The sequence below is a fragment of the Brassica napus genome, chromosome A3, assembly GCF_020379485.1.
Source record: "Brassica napus cultivar Da-Ae chromosome A3, Da-Ae, whole genome shotgun sequence".
NCBI lineage: Eukaryota > Viridiplantae > Streptophyta > Magnoliopsida > Brassicales > Brassicaceae > Brassica > Brassica napus.
Genome location: NC_063436.1, coordinates 1,263,795 through 1,282,734, shown reverse-complemented (window position 1 = coordinate 1,282,734; position 18,940 = coordinate 1,263,795). Strand labels below are relative to the sequence as shown.

Below are 18,940 nucleotides of genomic sequence, written 5' to 3'. Positions count from 1 at the left end.
CTCCTACAAAATGAGTATTCTAAAATTTCGAAAAGTATGGTTGGTTTATTTGTATATAAAAATGATTATTTATTATTTCCTAGTGGAATTGACAGACACATGAATTGTGTTTTTAATTGTCATGGAAAAGTTATAGAAAAATAAGAAAATAGTTTTAGATGAAGGAAAGCAAACCATTTTTTTATCAGCAAAAATAAAAGCAAATGATATTTGACGACTGCCACTACAAGAAAACATCGGGATACTGAGGGAAAAAATCGTCGGTATGTCGTCGGAATAACGCTATTCCGAGGACATACCGACGAAAAAAGTCCTCGGAAATAACTCCTCGGAAATTCATAATTCCTCGGAATTCCGTCGGAATTTTCCGACGGAATTCCGAGGAAACAAAATTCCGAGGATACTCCGAGGACACGAAGTTCGTCGGAAGGTTCCTCGGAAAATACCGAGGGAATTCCGATGGCCCAATCCTCGGAAGTTTCGACGAAATATTCCTCGGAATGTTTATCGGAAAATACCGAGGAACATTTGTTCCTCGGACTTTTCCGAGAAACTCCTCTCCCTCGGAAAATTCCGAGGGAGTGGAGTTTCTCGGAAAATTCCGAGGAACTTTTTCCCTCAGAAAATTCCGAGGAACTTAAAGTTCGTCGGAATTTGCCGAGGGGAGAAAGTTCCTCGGAATTTTCCGAGGAACTCCATTCCCTCGGAATTTTGAAAAAATTTATTTTTTTTAAAAATTTATTTTTTTTTTTAAATTAATTTTATTTTTAAAAATTAAAATTTTTAAAATTTAAAATTAAAATTGAATAAAACATAAAATAAAACATAGTAGATAATATTCAAATTTAAATAAAACATTCAGAGTTTTTGGAAAAAAAAAAAACTACGGGTCTTGAATGTTCGGGAACGTCTCGTTCGGGTACATCCTCTTCATCATCTCCATCATCTGCTCGTTCAGCCTCTTCTGGGTCTCATAGCCCGCCTGTTGAGCTGCCATCTGAGTCTCCAACGCAGATATCCGATCATCCTTGTCCTTCAGCTGAGCCGTAAGAACTTCTGGATCAACATACGCATGTGGTGCAGAAGAAGGAGCAGCCGACCGGGAGCGACGACCCAAACCGACCAAACGTCCCTTTTTCTTTGGAACCGACTGAAATATAAATAACCAAGTTTAGATAATTTAAATTGATGATAAAATAAAAATCAAGAAATAATTAAATTGAACTTTTAAAAAAAAAAACTTACCGATTCAACGATTTCGTTGATTCGAACCCGAGACAAGTTGGTCGAGGCCGTCGAATCGTCATCATCGGTTTGAAGCTGAGACACTTCGTCATACACCTGAGTTTGGACCAGGTCGACCACGTCCCTCACAAGACCATCATCAATCTGGCCGGTCTTCTTGTTGGTATACGCCCTTTTCATAAGGGCGAGATCATCAACTGGGTGGCCTTCATTTTCTTCCGCCTTGAAAAAAAATAAATTAGACAAACATTAGAAATTTGAAAATGCAAAAAAATAAAATTCTGAAACTTAAATAATTGAAGAAAAAGCGGTTGAGCTTACCATGCGATCCGCCAGAGTGGCAATAGATTGAGCACCCAAGTTATGCTTGTAGATGCCCTTTCCTTTACGGTCGCTCCTGCGGTTGTTGGAGTTGGTGGAAGAAGTTTCTTTCGTCTCTTCTTTATCCCAATGCGCACACAACTCCTTCCAGACCGTGTCGTTCATCGACTTTGGGACCTTTTAATTTAAAAAAAAAAGTTTAATAATTTTAAAAATAGTGTAATAAATTAAAAATTGTTAATAAATTAAAAACTACCTTGTTTACTTCCCACTTCTTCTTCCACTCGTACATCTGCTTCCCATAGTTGTCCATAACTTTATGGACAAAATGGTGATAGATAGAGAGCGTATCATCGGCATTCCAGTTGAATTCTTGCTGAAATAGTTTAAAAATAGTTTTTAAACACAAAAATATAATAGTTTAATAATTACAAAAATCGTCGTTTTAATAAATAAAAAATAGTTTAATAATTAAAAAAATAATTTAATAATTACCAAAATAAGTTTTAATAATATTTAAAATGTCTAATAAATATAGAAATTAGTTTAATAATTACAAAAATAAGTTTTAATAATATTTAAAATGTCTAATAAATATAGAAAATAGTTTAATAATTACAAAAAATAGTTTTAATAATATAAAAAATATAATTTAAAAATTAGAATACTTACCGACGTCTGGCGTCCTTTCTGCACCAAAATCTCTAAGTTGTGTCTTCAAATCTTTCCCACGAATTTCCGGAGGTGGACTGTCAAACACCCTCTTGTTCTTCGTAAACAAATTCCTACTTCTACGATATGGATGATCTGGTGGTAGAAATCTCCTGTGACAGTCAAACCAACACGTTTTCCTTCCGTGTTTTAGTTGGAAAGCATCAGTGTTATCTTGACAATATGGACATGATAGCCTTCCATGCGTTGTCCATCCAGATAACATACCATATGCTGGAAAATCACTTATTGTCCACATTAGTACTGCCCGCATTTGAAAGTTTTCTTTATACGAAACATCGTATGTTTCAGCACCTTGAGTCCATAGTTGTTGCAACTCATATATTAGTGGCTGAAGAAACACATCAAGTGATCTCTTAGGATGCTCTGGTCCGGGAACGAGAATCGAGAGAAACAAAAACTCTCGTCGCAAGCACAAGTTTGGGGGTAGGTTGTATGGTGTAAGAATGACTGGCCATAGAGAATACTGTCTTCCACTCTTGCCAAACGGGCTGAAACCATCAGTACATAATCCAAGGTAGACATTTCTTTTCTCATACGCAAAGTCGGGATACTTTGATTGGAAATGCTTCCACGCTTTTGCATCTGAAGGATGTCTGATCTCACCATCTGTTGAGTGCTCCGCATGCCATCTCATTGGTTGCGCTGTGCGTTCAGACAGATACAGCCTCTGCAACCTTTCCGTCAAAGGCAAATACCACATCCTTTTATATGGTACTGGAACTCTTCCACTCGTATCTTTATAACGAGGCTTCCCACAAAATTTGCATGAAACCCGCTGTTCATCCGCCCTCCAATAAATCATGCAGTTGTCTCTGCATACATCTATTACCTGATACGATAAACCAAGACCAGCTACGAGTTTCTGAACCTCGTAGTATGAGCCAGGAGCTACATTATCTTCGGGTAGAATACCTTTTACATAATCAGCAATCGCATCCACACAGTCTTCAGCCAAATTATAATCCGTCTTAATGCCCATCAATCTTGTAGCAGATGATAAAGCTGAATGACCATCTCTGCAACCTTCGTACAATGGTTGCTTTCCAGCATCCAACATATCATAAAATCTCTTAGCTTCGGCATTGGGTAAATCTTCCCCTCTAAAATGATCATTTACCATCTGCTCAGTACCTACACCGTAATCTACATCCGTTCTAATTGGATCTTCTAATCTAACCGCTGGCTGAGGTTCGCTAGTACTACCAAGTTCATAATCAGTTTCTCCATGATGATACCAAATTTTGTAACTTCGTGTAAACCCACTCAAATATAAATGAGTCCAAACATCCCATTCTTTAATAACTTTTTTATTTTTACAATTAGAGCAAGGACATCTTAACATACCTGTTTTTGCTTCCGGTTGTCGGTGAACTAACCCCATGAATTCGGTTATACCTTGTTGGTATTCTTCCGTAAGCAATCTCGTGTTCGGATCCAAATGAGGTCGATCGATCCAAGAACGAAAATAATTTGAAGAAGACATGTTTTTTATGAATCAAATTCGTGTGTAAAGAAAGTGAGAGGGAGGATGAAGATATGGTGTGAATGAAGAGGAAGAGGGGTGCTTGTATTTATAGTTGAAATCCTGCCGACGGTCCGAGGAAATTCCGACGGAATTCCGATGCAAACGGCTAGTTCGTCGGAATTTCCTCGGAATTTTTAAAATCCCCCCAACGGCTCTCCAACGGCTCTCTAACGTCTATAATATTTCCTCGGAATTCATCGGTTTTTTCCGAGGAATACTAGTTTCCTCGGTATTCCGTCGGAATATTCCGACGAAATGAATTTTCTTCGGAATTCCGTCGGAATATTCCGACGGAATTCCGAGGAAGCAAAATTTTGTGTTTCCTCGGAATTGCCTCGGAAATGCCTCGGTATATTCCGAGGAATTCATTTTCCGTCGGAACGTCCGTCAGAATACCGCTGTTTTCTTGTAGTGTGCTTCTGACATTTCTTCTTTTTTTTTTTTTGAGAAAATGCTTCTGACATTTCTTCACATCCCAGAAATTGATAGTTGAGAGAGGTAGCTAGCATCTAACATTGTATAAAACTATTATGTGGGATTATTGATTAAAACTGGAATTCATTAATTAAGATTTCCACGCTATGCAATAATGCAAACTGGAATTTTTTTAAAAAATTATATGCCATGCAATAATGCAAACTGAATATTACTCAAAAATAATAATAATGCAAACTGAATTATTTTAAGAGTAAAACACCCCCATTATTGAAGTGCTTATTAGAATTTTACTGAAGTTAGGTATAACTTTCATAAAGATTCCACAGCGTTGAAATAAAATTGAGCAAAACATATACTTTAAAAAATAACAATAGTAAATTAATAATGATTTGGATATGGGACCAAATGAAGCATTATAAATGGGTTGAAGATAGACATAGAAGACTAAAAGAAACACTAACATTTTATCTCTCCTTGCCACTAATCTAAGGAAGAGAAGAAGAAGATATGGAGGAAGAAACGGAACACGAAGACGCCGGTAAGAAGGATTCAAGCTACGATTAACCGGAGTTTACTCGGTTCCGCTATCTTTCTCTGTTCTTGTTAACGGAGAAGGATACAAACGGCAAGTCATCAGAGGCAAAGGGAAGGCTACGCCTTTCTTCTTTTCGTATTTTCGATCTTTAATGTTTTTATTTCTTCTTCCGGTGATGTGTTGATTCTCTCACGAGAAGTATTCTGATTGCTTTTAATAGCTTTACAATCTTGTTGTTTCTTTCTAAACTATCTTTATATATTAAGATCCGAGTTGCCATTTACAAGTTTTTTATTGCTTAAAATATACACACTGAGAAAATTTCAAGATCCGGGATCTGTGTAAAACTGTAGAATTTCATATAACTTTATAACTATGCTACTGTATCGTCGGCTCAATATAGTTTTGTTTCTAGCATGTCTATATCATTAAAGAAAAAGGTTTCTAGTTGCAATGCATTATTTTTAATACTTTTCTTTAAAGAGTGCTTATTCATAATCAATTATCTCTCACTACCTGCTCTCTTTTATTTAGTTACAAGCCATGTGATAGAGGATAGCATCTACAATGTCCATAACTAACAAGGAACTTGTTGTACATGTGCTTTTATTTGTGGGGGTTATCACGGTGTTTCCCTTATTTTGGCGGCGGTTTACATAATAACCGGTTTACTATTTAAGAAAATCCTTATAAGTTATAACTATTGTTCCAATTGCTCTTATATAGTATTTTTTTTTAATAATCCAATTGCTCTTCTTTTTTTTTAAATCCAATTGCTCTTATTTTAATAAAAAAATTAGTTCATAAACATAAAAGATCTATGTACTATGTGAAATTTAAAAACTAACTAAATCGTTTAAATTTTGGAATGTAAACTATATTTTATTGTAATGTTGCTTGTATTACAATAAAAAAAATGTTGTTTGTATCCTAAACAATATAATTAAAAACAATAAAAAGATTTGAATCACTGAATTTTAAAATAAATATATGTAAAGTTGAGAGTACCATTATATATAAACAAATGTTTATAGGTATACGATCGTTGTCAGTATCGTGGATCATATTTTATAGTCGAGATTAAAATGTAAATGATCATACAAAATATCGATAGTTGAGAAATGTAAATCAGCTTGTTACTGTTATCTCACATAATTATAAGTTATATATGCTTGGATCTACTACAAGATTTGGTAAGAGTCCTCTGTAGAAACCTCTCAACGTTTCCATGAACTCTTGCTTCATTGTCGTCTCTAGTCCTAGAAATGGCACGGCTAGTCCTCCCGAGAAGCAATCTGTTTCTTTTGACATGTTAGCTTATACCAGCTGGTATATATAACAGCTTCCTCCCCAATGTCTATTAAGCACACCTTTCCCAGTGATTATATATGTTTTCAATCGTGGCTTCATGAGGGTATAACCAAAGAAAATCTCTTTCACTCTTGGAACGTTATAGTTCCAATGTTGTCTTTATCAACATACTCCACAAAACGAACGAGTTCCCCATCATCGATTTCAATGCCTACAAGGCTACAAGAACGAACATAACTGTGGGGCTTACACGTGCGATTCTACACGGCACGTGCAAATCGGTTAAATTGAAACCGTGCGTATCCATCCGGTTTTGAATCAAACTGGTAGGTCAATTGTACGTGTGTTTGATCAAAGTTATGAATGTTTTGACCCTGAGTTTTTTTTTTTTTTTGTAACGTAAGAGAGGAATCAAGGTGGTTCATGATTTGGTAGTCATAGTCTCGCTGGTTCTCTTTTCCAGTTTAGAAGTTAGAAAAAAAGATTACATTTAACATTACTAACAATAGTGTTTTTGTTTTTAACAACAACCGACCTTAGCTCAGTTGGTAGAGCGGAAGACTGTAGTCTGTGACAGCAAATCTTTAGGTCGCTGGTTCGATTCCGGCAGGTCGGAGTTATTGTTTTGCCACTCGTTTCTTATTTTTTAAACGTGGATTAACCCAATAAAAAAAGTTAGTTGTGGTCTTAAAACCCATTTTCGGGATGATAAAATGGGCCGGACTATTTAGAAAACTGAAGTGGGCTGCTTTGTATACATTATTACAATGAATGTGAGTCGGTGCAATTTGAACATCCCCATGGCCCATACGAAGGAAACAAGCAATATATACGTCTTCTTATTTGATTTTATTTTTGTATAACAAGTATGCATGCATAGTTTGCATACATACGTCTTCGGGCCGATAAGTTTGAAAAGGAAGGCAAAAGGAAGTGGTTGAGATCTGTGAGAGCTAGTGCTGGGTTCGCGGGTCAACCCGCCCCGACCCGCCCCGCCCCGCTGCGGGTTGAATCATTTTTTCGATTCAAAAACTCGATCCGCATAACCCGCAACCAAAAAATTTCATATCCGCACCCGCCCCGCCAAAACCCGCGGGTAACCCGCCAAACCCGCGGGTAATATTAATTATATTAAAAATAGTTATTTTAATTAAAAATGATTATTTTCTAATTATATAATAATTATTTTAATTAAAAATAATTACTTTTTTATTTATATAATAGTTATTTTTAAAAAATACTATTAAAATAATATATTTATAATTAAAATTATATAAATATTTATTGTATTTTTATATATTTTACGAAAAATGTTTTTTTTTTTGAAAAAAAAACTTTTTTATTTAATTTGCGGGTTAGCGGGTACCCGCGACTCAAATTCGGCTGATCCGCACCCACCCCGCTCAAAATACTCTCGACCCGCACCCGCACCCGCGATTTAAAATTTTCAAATGGTTCGACCCGCACCCGCCCCGCGGCGGATCAAACGGGGCGGGACCCGCGGGCAATGATTAAAATTTCCAGCTCTAGTGAGAGCTTAGAAGGCCGCAAAGGTTGAAAGGACGGTGCTACGCAGGCGTGCGTGCGGTGCTGCTGGCCATCCCCATTTCCATTGACGTCAACCTTCTGATTATAGATATTCTCTTCTTTTATATTCCGTCTGTCGGGATAGATAATAACTGTATTTATATTAAATATTTTTGAATTGTTTTGTAAGCAATTGTCGATATCTGAACTCATATCAAACAATTTTAGAATTAATTGGAAATGTGATAAACATGAGTTGAATGTTCATCACTTGCCATGTCTTTGTACTATATGCCAGAAGGGAAAACAACTAAAGATAGTTACAAAAATGCTGACATAATCAGAGCAAGGTATAAAAATGCTACAATAGTTCATCATAAAAATCCTTTATTTATTTTATAAATTTTACTTATCAGTAATAACATTTATGTGATAGCGCTGCTACATCCGCGCGTTGCAATATTTAAAAATAATAATATAATGCTTTTGATGTTCCACGAATGTCAAGAAGTACAGATTTTGGTCGGCGGCCGAGATTCATATACCAAGCACTAACCATTTACGATAATGTAAGAATTAATTTCTTTTGTCGACAGGTTAAAAAAGAGTTAACAAAAATAAGTTGAAAGAAAGGTTCACAAACAAAGAAAAAAGACAAAAGAACAAAAATAAGTTGAAAGAAAGGTTCACAAACAAAGAAAAAAAACAAAAGAAAGAGGAGATAACGCGTTGGTTTGAAAGTGTTTTAATTACACCAAAATTCATTATCATTGTGACCATCATTTCAGTTGATGATGATATGAGGAACGAGTCTGAATTTCAAAACGAATTTTTTTTTCTGAAAATATATTTTTTTTTTTTTGCCAAAATGTGAATTTCATATAAATATGAGAAGGGTTTGTAAAGATACAAAAGTTTAAATCAAAGTTAAGTTAGCCTTGGCAAAAAATAAACAAGACTAAGCTAACATCCAATGAGTTCGAAAAGATTACTCAAAGCGTATCCAAAGCTGCATCAAAGGTTGAAATTTCTTGAGCTTCCTTTTGCCAAGAATAACATCTTTGATGAAACGATCAATCAACCTGAAAATAGTAGCTGGACTCCGAGACTCTCCAACATGGAGCCTGGAGTTTCTCTTCATCCAGATATTGGTAATTGTTGCCTGCGCCACTAGCCTTTTTAGCGTCCTGCTGGTGACTGTATCTCGAAGAGACACCCATTCGGTGAAGGAGGTCCAAGTATGGAATGCCCTGAAAGAGTATCCAAGTCTGTGCAGAACCAAGTTCCAGATCCCTTCACTTACTTCACAATTTAGGAACAGATGGGTTCTGTCCTCCACCGCTGCATCGCATAAACAACAAGAGGGAGAGATGTTCATACCCCATTTCAGCAATCTTGATCTGGTGGGAAGGCGATCTTGGTAGATAACCCAGGCAGTAAACGCGTGTCGGGGAACATGACCCTTGAACCAGATGCTTTGTGTCCATTGTTGCTCCGGTTCTCTGTTTCGAACAGCTTCCCAGGTTTTGCTGGTGGAGAATTCTTGCAATTCATCACCGTTGATGTCCCACACATAGGTATCGTCCATTAGATTCAGAGTGGGAATGGGAACAGTGGTGAGGTAAGTCTGCAGTTCTTCAGCTAGAGGAGAGCGAGCTCCCCTTAGTAACCATCCCCTGTCATTACAGGCCTCTGAAACAGTCGCAGAGATGCTTATGGAGAGCTGTCTCGGTCCTGATTCTCCAAATCTGTCAAGAAGAGGTCCTAATGGTGTCCAATTGTCGTACCAGAAGCTTATACAGCGCCCATTGCCCAGTTTAGGTCGCAGGAATCTAGAGGCCAGGCCACGCAAAGAGAGTAAAGATCTCCATGTAGATGAGGTAGTCTTGTTTTCATCCAAACTCCAAAAACTTTCATCCTTTAGTCTATAATGGTGAAGCCAGCTTGCCCATAGAGAATCAGTCTTCTTTAAGAGGTTCCATATTAGCTTTAGGCAGAGGTTCTTGTTCCAGAGGCCAATGTCTCTTAGTCCTAATCCACCTTCCTTGCGAGGCAAACAAACGGTTTTCCAAGATACTTTAGCAACGCATCTCTTCGTCTCAGTACCTCCCCATAGAAACTGAGTACAAAGACTTTCGATCTTCTTTATGCAACCCTTTGGAAGCACAAACGCTGATGTCCAAAAATTAATGGAGCCATATATGACAGATGATATAAGCTGTCTCCTGCCTGCAAAGGATAAAGCTTTTGCAGACCAGCAGTTGAAGCTCGCAGAGATTTTATCCAGGAGAGGCCTATAGTCGGAGATTCTCAGCTTTCTATACATTAGAGGAAGTCCCAAATAGCGGATTGGCAGTGAACCCAAGTTGAAACCAAGGCGAGAGATGGCTATGGTTTCATCAGTGTTCAAGCCGGCTGCAAATAGTTCTGTTTTGGACTTGTTCATACGCAATCCCGACCAGAGAGCGAAGTCCTCTAATGTATCAGCAATGCATTTCACGGAATTTACAGAGCCATCAGAGAAAATCATAAGATCATCCGCAAAGGATAAGTGTGTAACCTGAAGATCCTTCGTTTGCGGATGAAATCCAACAGACCCATCAACATATTTCTTTATCAGCAGTTGTGAAAATACCTCCAGGGCTAGAACAAACAGATAAGGCGACAAGGGATCACCTTGCCTCAATCCTCTTATTCCTTTGAAGTATCCACAGGACTCTCCATTTATAGCAACTGAGAAATGGGTTGACGTTAAGCATTTTCCGATGAGCTTCCTGAAGCTAGGCGGGAAGTCAAGTGCCTCCAAGGTAAAGAGAATGAAGTCCCAGTCAAGTGTATCAAAAGCTTTTTGAAGGTCGATCTTTAACATACAACGCTTTGATATTTTCTTCCAGTTATAGCCTGAGACAAGCTCTGTTGCTAGAAGCACATTCTCCACCAATAATCTTCCGGGAACAAAAGCTGACTGCGAGGAGGATATGAGGGTTGGAAGAAGGTCCTTGAGCCTGTTTGCAAGAAGCTTTGACGCCACCTTGTAGACCGTGTTACAGCAAGAGATCGGCCTGAACTCAGTGATCTTAGTTGCATTCACTTTCTTTGGCACAAGAGTGATAATTGTTGCGTTCCATTGTTGTAGCAGTTCTCCTGTAGTTAGAAACTCTTGAACAGCATCTATCATATCACGACCAACAGACTTCCAGTTACCAATGAAGAACTCAGCAGGGTATCCGTCAGGTCCCGGAGACTTGTTCTTTGGAAGAGATAAGAAAGCTTGCTGGATATCGAGGTCTGTGAACGGGGCCGAGAGTGCATCAACAGCAGTAGGTGAGCATTTAGTTTGCAGAACCGCGGCAATTTCAGATGGGGTGGAGGTAGTAAGGATGTTGACACCACCAAGGAGGCTCTGATAGTAGTCAATAGCGTGCTGCTTTATTCCCTGTAGAGATTCAATAATATTTTCATGCTCATCAATCAAGAGGTGAATATGATTCTGATTTTGTCTTGCCTTGATCACCCTATGGTAGAAAGGGGTGTTTGCATCACCCTCAACATTCCACTGAATTCTCGAGCGTTGTTTGAGGAATTTATCTTCTGCTCTGGCCAGTGTAAGCCACTTGAGACGAGCTATTCTTTCAGATTCAGCAGTTGCAGGGCATGGTGAGGATAAGGAGGCACTCTGGCAGCTGGTGAGATCAGAAAAAGCCTCCTCCACCCGCTTTTCAAGGTTAGAGAAGTTCTCCTTGTTGAAAGAACGGATGATCGGCTTCAACTCCTTAAGTTTCTTTGAGACACAAAGCTGTTTCGAGCCATCAAAAGGAAGAGCATTCCAGGTAGACTTGATGAGAGCCTTAAACTCAGGATGATCATTTAAGTGAGCAAAGAACCTGAAAGAACGTTTCTGAGGAGGCTTGAGTTGGTCTAAGAAAACGCAGCATGGACTATGGTCTGAAATTCCCGGTTCTCCAAATACTCCAATCGAATCCGAAAATTGCTCAACCCAGTCCTCATTACACAAGATACGATCCAGCTTCTTAGAGACAGAATGATTCGTCCATGTGAAGTTGTGGCCACTAAACTGAAGGTCTGCTAAAGAGCTTCGCTCAAGGCATTCACGGAAATCTCTCATACCTCGAGAAGATGAGAATTGATCAGCAGAGGAGTGTTCAGTAGGAGAGATAATCTCGTTAAAGTCTCCCAAGACAATCCAAGGAAGACCGCAAAGCTGAGATGAAGTGGAAGCAGATTCAAGTTCATCCCATAATAGTCTTCTTTCTTTTCTGCAGTTGGATCCATAAACAAAAGAGACTCCTATTTCAGTAGAATGAAACGGGAGCTTGACAGTGCAGGTAACCATCTGAAGTGATTTGGCGATGACGTTGACCTGAACTGATGGCTTCCAAACTAGCCAAAGCTTACCGATATCTGAGAATTCATAGTTGCTCTCTAAAGACCAACCTGGTAAAATACTTTTCATAATAGAATCCGCTTTCTCCTGCTGTACATGCGTCTCAATGAGACATCCAAAAAAGGGGTTATATTTCCGAATCCATTTTTTGAAACCACGCCGCTTTACAGGGTCATTTATCCCTCTTATATTCCAGCAAAAAAGATCCATTAAGAGGGTAAAATTTAGAGGATTAAAGGGCCTCTAGCCCTAGCCTTTGTGTTAAAACGCTTCTGATATCTCTTAGAGAATACCTCAATGAACTGGTCTTCATCATCCGGATCGTCTTCTTCACTAGACAAGGTTGTATCCGAAGATGATCCAGAGCTAGACTGCTCCTTTAGATGGCTCTCAGTTGATAAATCCACAGAAAGGCTTCCCTTACTGAGGTCGTATTCCACTGTAACCGTACCATTCCTTGGGGAGACAGGAACTATAGGCGAAGGGGGAGGAATAACTGCAGGTTTTAGGGAAGCTGCAGGTGGAGGATCCTTTGGGACTGAAGAAGAGACAAGTTCCGGTTGGTCCAATGTTTTTACTCCCACCTGCTTGTAAACCATTTTCTGCTTACCAACAATTGGGAGAAGGCTCTTGATAGGAGCCTTTCCCTTCTGCTTGGCCGTGTCTTTCGGGAGGTGGTTTGATCGTGGACAAGCTGCAGTGATATGTCTGACAGAGTTGCAGATTGTACAAGTATGAGGAGCAGCCTTACATCTCGAGATTGTGTGTCCAAACTTTTTGCAGTAGGAGCACAGAGACGGGAGCCAAGGGCTGGTGACACAACTCCTCCTTGTATCACCATTCTCAAAGCGTGCATTCACAAATTCGGGGAGAGGTTTACGGGGATCAATGACTGTATACACCTTAGCAACTTCAATGTTGGTAAGGTTTTCTGTAGCAGGGTGTAAGCAGACAGGATGGCCCACAAGTCCCGCAATCTCCTTCAGAGCGTCTTTATTGAAAAATTGCAATGGGACACCAGTGAATTCCAACCAGACTGGGACCATGTCGAGCTCAGGCTTGCATTGCTGAATCCCAGGTGACCATTTTGCTACAAACATTGTCTGGCCGTCAATCTGCCAGAAACTTTGAGCCAGAATTCTGCGTCGAGCATTTGGACAAGGCACTCGAAATAGGAACGAGTTTCCTTCCATTTTGTTAACTGTTATGTCGCGCTTGTGTCGGCTCCAGATACCATTGACAATGGCATGAATGGCACCACGAGCAGGAGGTTCTTCATAGAACTGACCCAGAATGAAGTACTCCCAAGCTTTCTTATTTTTCTCGACAACAGAGTTCGGAATAGTGACGCAGGCTTCCCCTGAGTCAAGCGTGTAAGGCGTCTGCTCTGGTTGGAGTTTCACAGACGACTCCTTAACATAACCTTTCCAAAATTCAGCCGGGTTTTGCAAGCCAGCTGCAGGTTGAGAAGGGGGTTCACTAGATTTTGAAGCAGCACTGAGCTGGTTCTTATTTTCAGGTACAGATTGGGTATCTGTAGCTAGGGTTTCAGGATTGGAGTTTTCAGTTTGCTTGGCCAGGTCTCGATTAGAGGGGTTCTGGGCAGGCGGCGGAGACATTGTCTGAGCGGCGGGGCCGGTCAGAAGCGAATCTGTGACTTTCAATTTGACGGCTGAAGAAGCATCAGGCGTCGTAACTTTGACTGAACTGTTGGAGGATTTGGTTGTTCCAGTGGGGAGACGAACCGGAGGCTTATTTTTGGGGGGTTTCTTTCTTGCCATGGTGGCGGGTGGGGGCCGCCGCCGAGATCGGCGACGGTGGAGGAGGAAAAAAAGGGTTCGCGTCGTGAGAGAGTAAGGGGGTTAGGCGCGTGGTGCGCGTGTCATATTTTTGTTCACGAGACATACCTTTCTGAAAATATGTACATTGAATCTAACTCAGATGTTAATTCCTGTAAATTTAGTTATTTTCATCATGTGTGTAATATTGTATGAATCCGCATTACACATTTCCTATATCATTGTATACCATAAATAACGTATTTGCATGTTTGTATTTTTTTTAAGTAAAAAACGAGAGAAAATAATAATAAAACATGGGTCAAAAGGAGTCAACCCAACCTCTTTGGATTGACAAAGTCAAGGAGTTGAACAGACCGTATGGAATCTGTTTTGGTCAAGTTTTCATACTTGTTACTTCCACTCCCATTTCTTTTTTGAGAATTAAAACTAATATAAGGCTCGTCGAAGTCTCATTATAATTACTGGTTTAATAGATAAACCAATTAAAAGAAAGGTTAAAACAATCCAATAAATGTCACATGAAGTTTGTGTGTAAGAATGTTTTTACTTCGTTCTCAATTTGTAAACTAAATGATATGTCAAAATCAATTGATTTATAACTTAAAAAACAATTGAATTCTAACTAAATGGCAAAAAAAAAAACAACTGATTTCTAACTAATGGCAAAAAAAACAATTGATTTCTAACTAAATGGCAAAAAAAAAACAATTGATTTCTAACAAACCATAAAAGTGATTTCTAACTAAAAAAACAATTGATTTGTGACAAAAAACAAACTAAATGATATGTCAAAATCAATTAATTTCTAACTAAACGGCATGCAATTGATGAATTAATTCAGATCACTTTTATAGTACAATTTTGTATCATCATAATTATCATATGGAAATACTAAAAAGACATTCAAAATGTATGGGTTTATTAGATTTTTCCAAAAATATTACATGGTGCATACAATTACCATGTTAGACAAAACTGGAAAAGAATATTTTCGGTTTTATTTAAAATAACTGAATTGTAGGAACCCAACTATTCTCATCATTAGAAAAACATTTTTATTATATTTTACATAAAAATACGACCACATTTTCATATATTTACAGTCACAGACGTACAATCCAGTTCAATAAATAATTCGGTACAAATCCAGATTTTAAATACACCAATCTCGCAAAGATAATTAGACAAAATTATTAACCTCTTTTTTGGTTCAACCACCAGGGCTCAACAAATATGCAATATTATACGAGTTAAGTTATATGTAGGTATGCTGCTTTGGCTTTGTCATGTAAGATACATGTATTTTCATTCAGGAAAGTTTTGGTTTGCGTGCATTTATGATGTGGCAATACAATCGACACATCAAAATGATCCAAAATCTTAACATTTATCATGTGATGTGACATTGTACAAACTTAAGATTTTTTATCGTTGATTTTTTTTTTTTTTGGACAACTTATCGTTGATTTTATATATTGTTTTGATCACTCACGTTATACATGCTATATGATATATCCATTAACATTATGTACTGAGAAACCAGTGAATAATTTATATGTATGTATCAGTATGTATGTGTGTGCTTATTTGAGACTACTCCCATAAATTTTAAGGACAATATTTTGTTATTTTATGAATTTAGCTTAAAATCAACGCTTGTTAACAAAAAAACCAGTGAAAACTCTCGAAAGAAGAAACTAATTAAGAAAATGATACACAAATGACACACGCATAATGAAAACAGAAAACACTCAAGGAACATATGATATGATCTCCTCATAACAAGTCACCCGAAACCCCTTATTTATATGAGGATCTCAAACCCCAGAATTAGGAGAAGAATCCCCAAAATGCCAAAATCTTGTGTATTCTTCTTGTTGCCTTAAAGATCCACCAGCTGGTGAAGAAGTGGTATTAGATAATGTCTGATGACTATATATTGAGCCTCCGGTTTCCCCACCTGCCAGACTATAGCTTAATGCATCGTTACTATTTCCCCCTTGCTGAAGATATTGGTTATAGTAGTATTGGTTATAATATGGTATGTTTTGTGGATTAGTCTGCGGATTTGAGTAGTAAGTTTGATTATTAGAAGAGTAATAGTTTGGTAGACCGGTAATAGTACTAGTGCTACTTGCTAGTTGAGCTCTCTCAGGGAAATTAAGTTTGGCTTTGCTTCCTTTGAACCTAAGAGCTGCTTCATCATAAGCTAAGGCCGCAGCTTCAGCGGTCTCAAATGTCCCAAGCCACACGCGTGCGGCCTTTTGTGGATCCCTAATTTCGGCAGCCCATTTTCCCCATGGTCGTTGCCTTACCCCTCTATAATGTATTTTCCTCAAGTTTCCTTCAACACAAGTGACATAAATTATTAATCTCATATATATGCTTATATACACACTGCAAGAAATTTGTGAATTAAGAATATATATCATCGATCTGCTTATTTGTATGTACATATCATCATATACTAACTGTTAATTAGTTGCAATAAATATGCAAATCAAGCTATATGTACACGTATATATATATATATATATGTTTACATATATACCTTGATCTTGAGTAGGAGGAACATGTTGGATAGGATCTTGCTGATCATACTCAACAGGGTGATGTAGATTATTATCATGCGTGCTGCTTTGGTTTCCAATGACTTGAGTCAAGGCTGAGACCATGGCACGCGTGTCGTATTCGGATCGAGCCGAGAAGAACGGAAATATGTTCTCGTCGTCATCGGCTTCTTTCTTCTCCTCAGGTTCACCAGCTCGAAAGGGCCTCTTCCCATTATTCATTGATTATTAGGGTTTCAGTTTTTTTCACTGTTTCGAATAGACGATGATGCGTTGAAAATGAGAAATAAAGAATGACAAGGAAAGTGGAAGAGCTGGAGATATTAATTAGGGTTCTGGAGTGAAGAATTTTGAATGTTTTATAAAACATTTTGTTTGTGTGAACATAAGAAAAATAACAACAAAACGTCAATCTGAAGTTTTGCATATTTTTCAAATTTTGTTTAGTATATATATCATAATTTCGAGGCACATAAAAATCATGCAATTGTATGAGTACTGTATTTGTTAAACTGTAGAGACGCGTGAAAATGGCCTTTTCATTTGGTTATAGCAAAAAAAAGCGTACGTGTGAATCTGAACAGATTAAGAAATGGATATCAATAAAGATTACTAAAAAAGCTCTGACAGAAGAAATTAAATAAATATGAACACTGTAAAAAGATCCAAGATGATAAAAAGAGAAAAAATAAAGAAGGAAAATGCATGCATGTACATATTATTTACCAGTTTCTTTTCGTAAACACATGCATGGAATCGAAGAAGAAAACAAGCATAAAAGTTCTATTTTGACGGATTGATTTTATATAAGAAATATATTATTTGTGTATAATTAAACCGACATTAGAAAAAGTTAAGGGAATAAGAATATAACAACTTTGTTTTCCATTCATTAAAAATATAAATAAACAATAATTTTCGTACATTAGGGGATTCATTTTTTTCTGACGTAAAGATGTGGACAGATATTGAAAAAGAAACTTAGTTATACATCTAAGAGAGATGTATACACACTACACACTGATCACTAACTCAAGATAAAACGTGTGAACTGAACATGTTGTTTTGGAGTCTTTTTACAAATAGATACACGATTATGTTTTCTAGTTTCATCTATATCTGAAATAATTCAGTTTAAACTTCATAGTTATGTGGAAGTTTTGTATCCAATGATCAATTAAACGTTTTCAAATGCATGCCATAAGTCGAAGATTCAAGTTAATTAACTGAAAGCATATGTGGGTTTTCATTAAAAAAAGGCAGGTGTGGGTTCGTAAAATTAAGTCCGTATGACGGGATAGATTATCTATATATTAATAAACATATTCATTTCCGTGGAAGATAATTAACCCATTAATATTGTAAAGTTAAAACTGTTTGTATATTTTATTAAACAGTGAAAACACACATTCGTTCTCGATCTAGAAACACAGTAATAACATAAAGTTCAAAAAAAAAAATCACAACAATATTTGAAGAAAGTACCGTTTTGGTATGTAACAAATTATTTAAGGATATGTTCACAAAAGCACTTTGTCTGGGACCTCTGGGCCTTCAGTCCCACTGTGGGACTCCCACATCACAACTATCTATTTTTCCTGATCCCACATATTAAATTTCTTACTGTAAGAAATTACCTATTTTTGGTCGGGAGAGAGGTATCTGGTTAAGGAATTAGGAGAGGAACCAAGAGAGTTGTAATGAACAAACTGTTAGTCTTTCCTGATCCCACATATGGACTAATTGGTCGTCGTACTACAAGGATTCAGCGATTCACGTGGAACTCCAAAGTATGGTATAACCAATGTGTTGTGTAGAACGACATAACATATACTGTACATATTTTGAAGAAGCCAAATCATTAGACAAATTCAACGATCTATAACGTGGACATCCTTTTTTATTATTTGAGGAGCATTATTTTAAACTAACTTTGATCTCATGTGTTATTAACCAAATTGTCATTTCTTAGGTGTCAACACTAGAATCACTTTCCGATCATTTAATTAAAAGCCCTTTCCTCATTAGACTAATTACATATATTGCCATTATTCATTACAATATAGCTTAACATAATATATTATATGATTCCTATCTATCTAACCGATAACTCATTTGATCATTCATTACCCATTTTTCATGCGGCCTTCTTTGTAGTAATAAAAAATCTTTTTTTTTATTATTGATTTTCGTAGTCTCATTATGTTTCTATATCCATCGAGTAGATACAAATATTTTAGTAAAAGTAGTATAACACATGTTTTAGTTCAAGAAATAATTCTCATCTATCTCGAAACGCCTATTATTTTTATAATATAAGTACAAATAAAAATAGAATATAGCTCAAAACGCCTATCATCTTTGAAAATATATAAATCTCAAGTATAAATCTGTTTTTGTATAAGTAAGAAGGTTCGTCTCACTTAAATTATATCAACTATAAAGCAATTTCAATATCTTCAAAATGTAGAAGGAGCTATATGATTGCTTGCTCTATACGGTTTGTATTAATTTTATTATTTCAGA

The 18,940-nt window shown here is 37.2% G+C and overlaps 1 protein-coding gene and 1 non-coding gene across 2 annotated transcripts; one reads left to right on the top strand and one right to left on the bottom strand.

Moving 5' to 3' along the window:
• Window positions 1–6,640: 6,640 nt before the first annotated feature.
• TRNAY-GUA lies at window positions 6,641–6,726 on the top strand. Its single transcript is given in 2 exon segments — window positions 6,641–6,677; window positions 6,691–6,726. It is a non-coding gene; the product is annotated as a tRNA-Tyr (tRNA).
• An 8,793-nt stretch (window positions 6,727–15,519) lies between these two features.
• LOC106441369 (ethylene-responsive transcription factor ERF115) lies at window positions 15,520–18,940 on the bottom strand. Its single transcript, XM_013883193.3, has 2 exons — window positions 16,396–18,940; window positions 15,520–16,188 (listed from the first exon to the last, which is right to left on the bottom strand). Exons 1-2 carry the CDS (start codon window positions 16,634–16,636, stop codon window positions 15,662–15,664), a joined length of 768 nt encoding a protein of 255 aa, XP_013738647.2. The 5' UTR covers window positions 16,637–18,940; the 3' UTR covers window positions 15,520–15,661.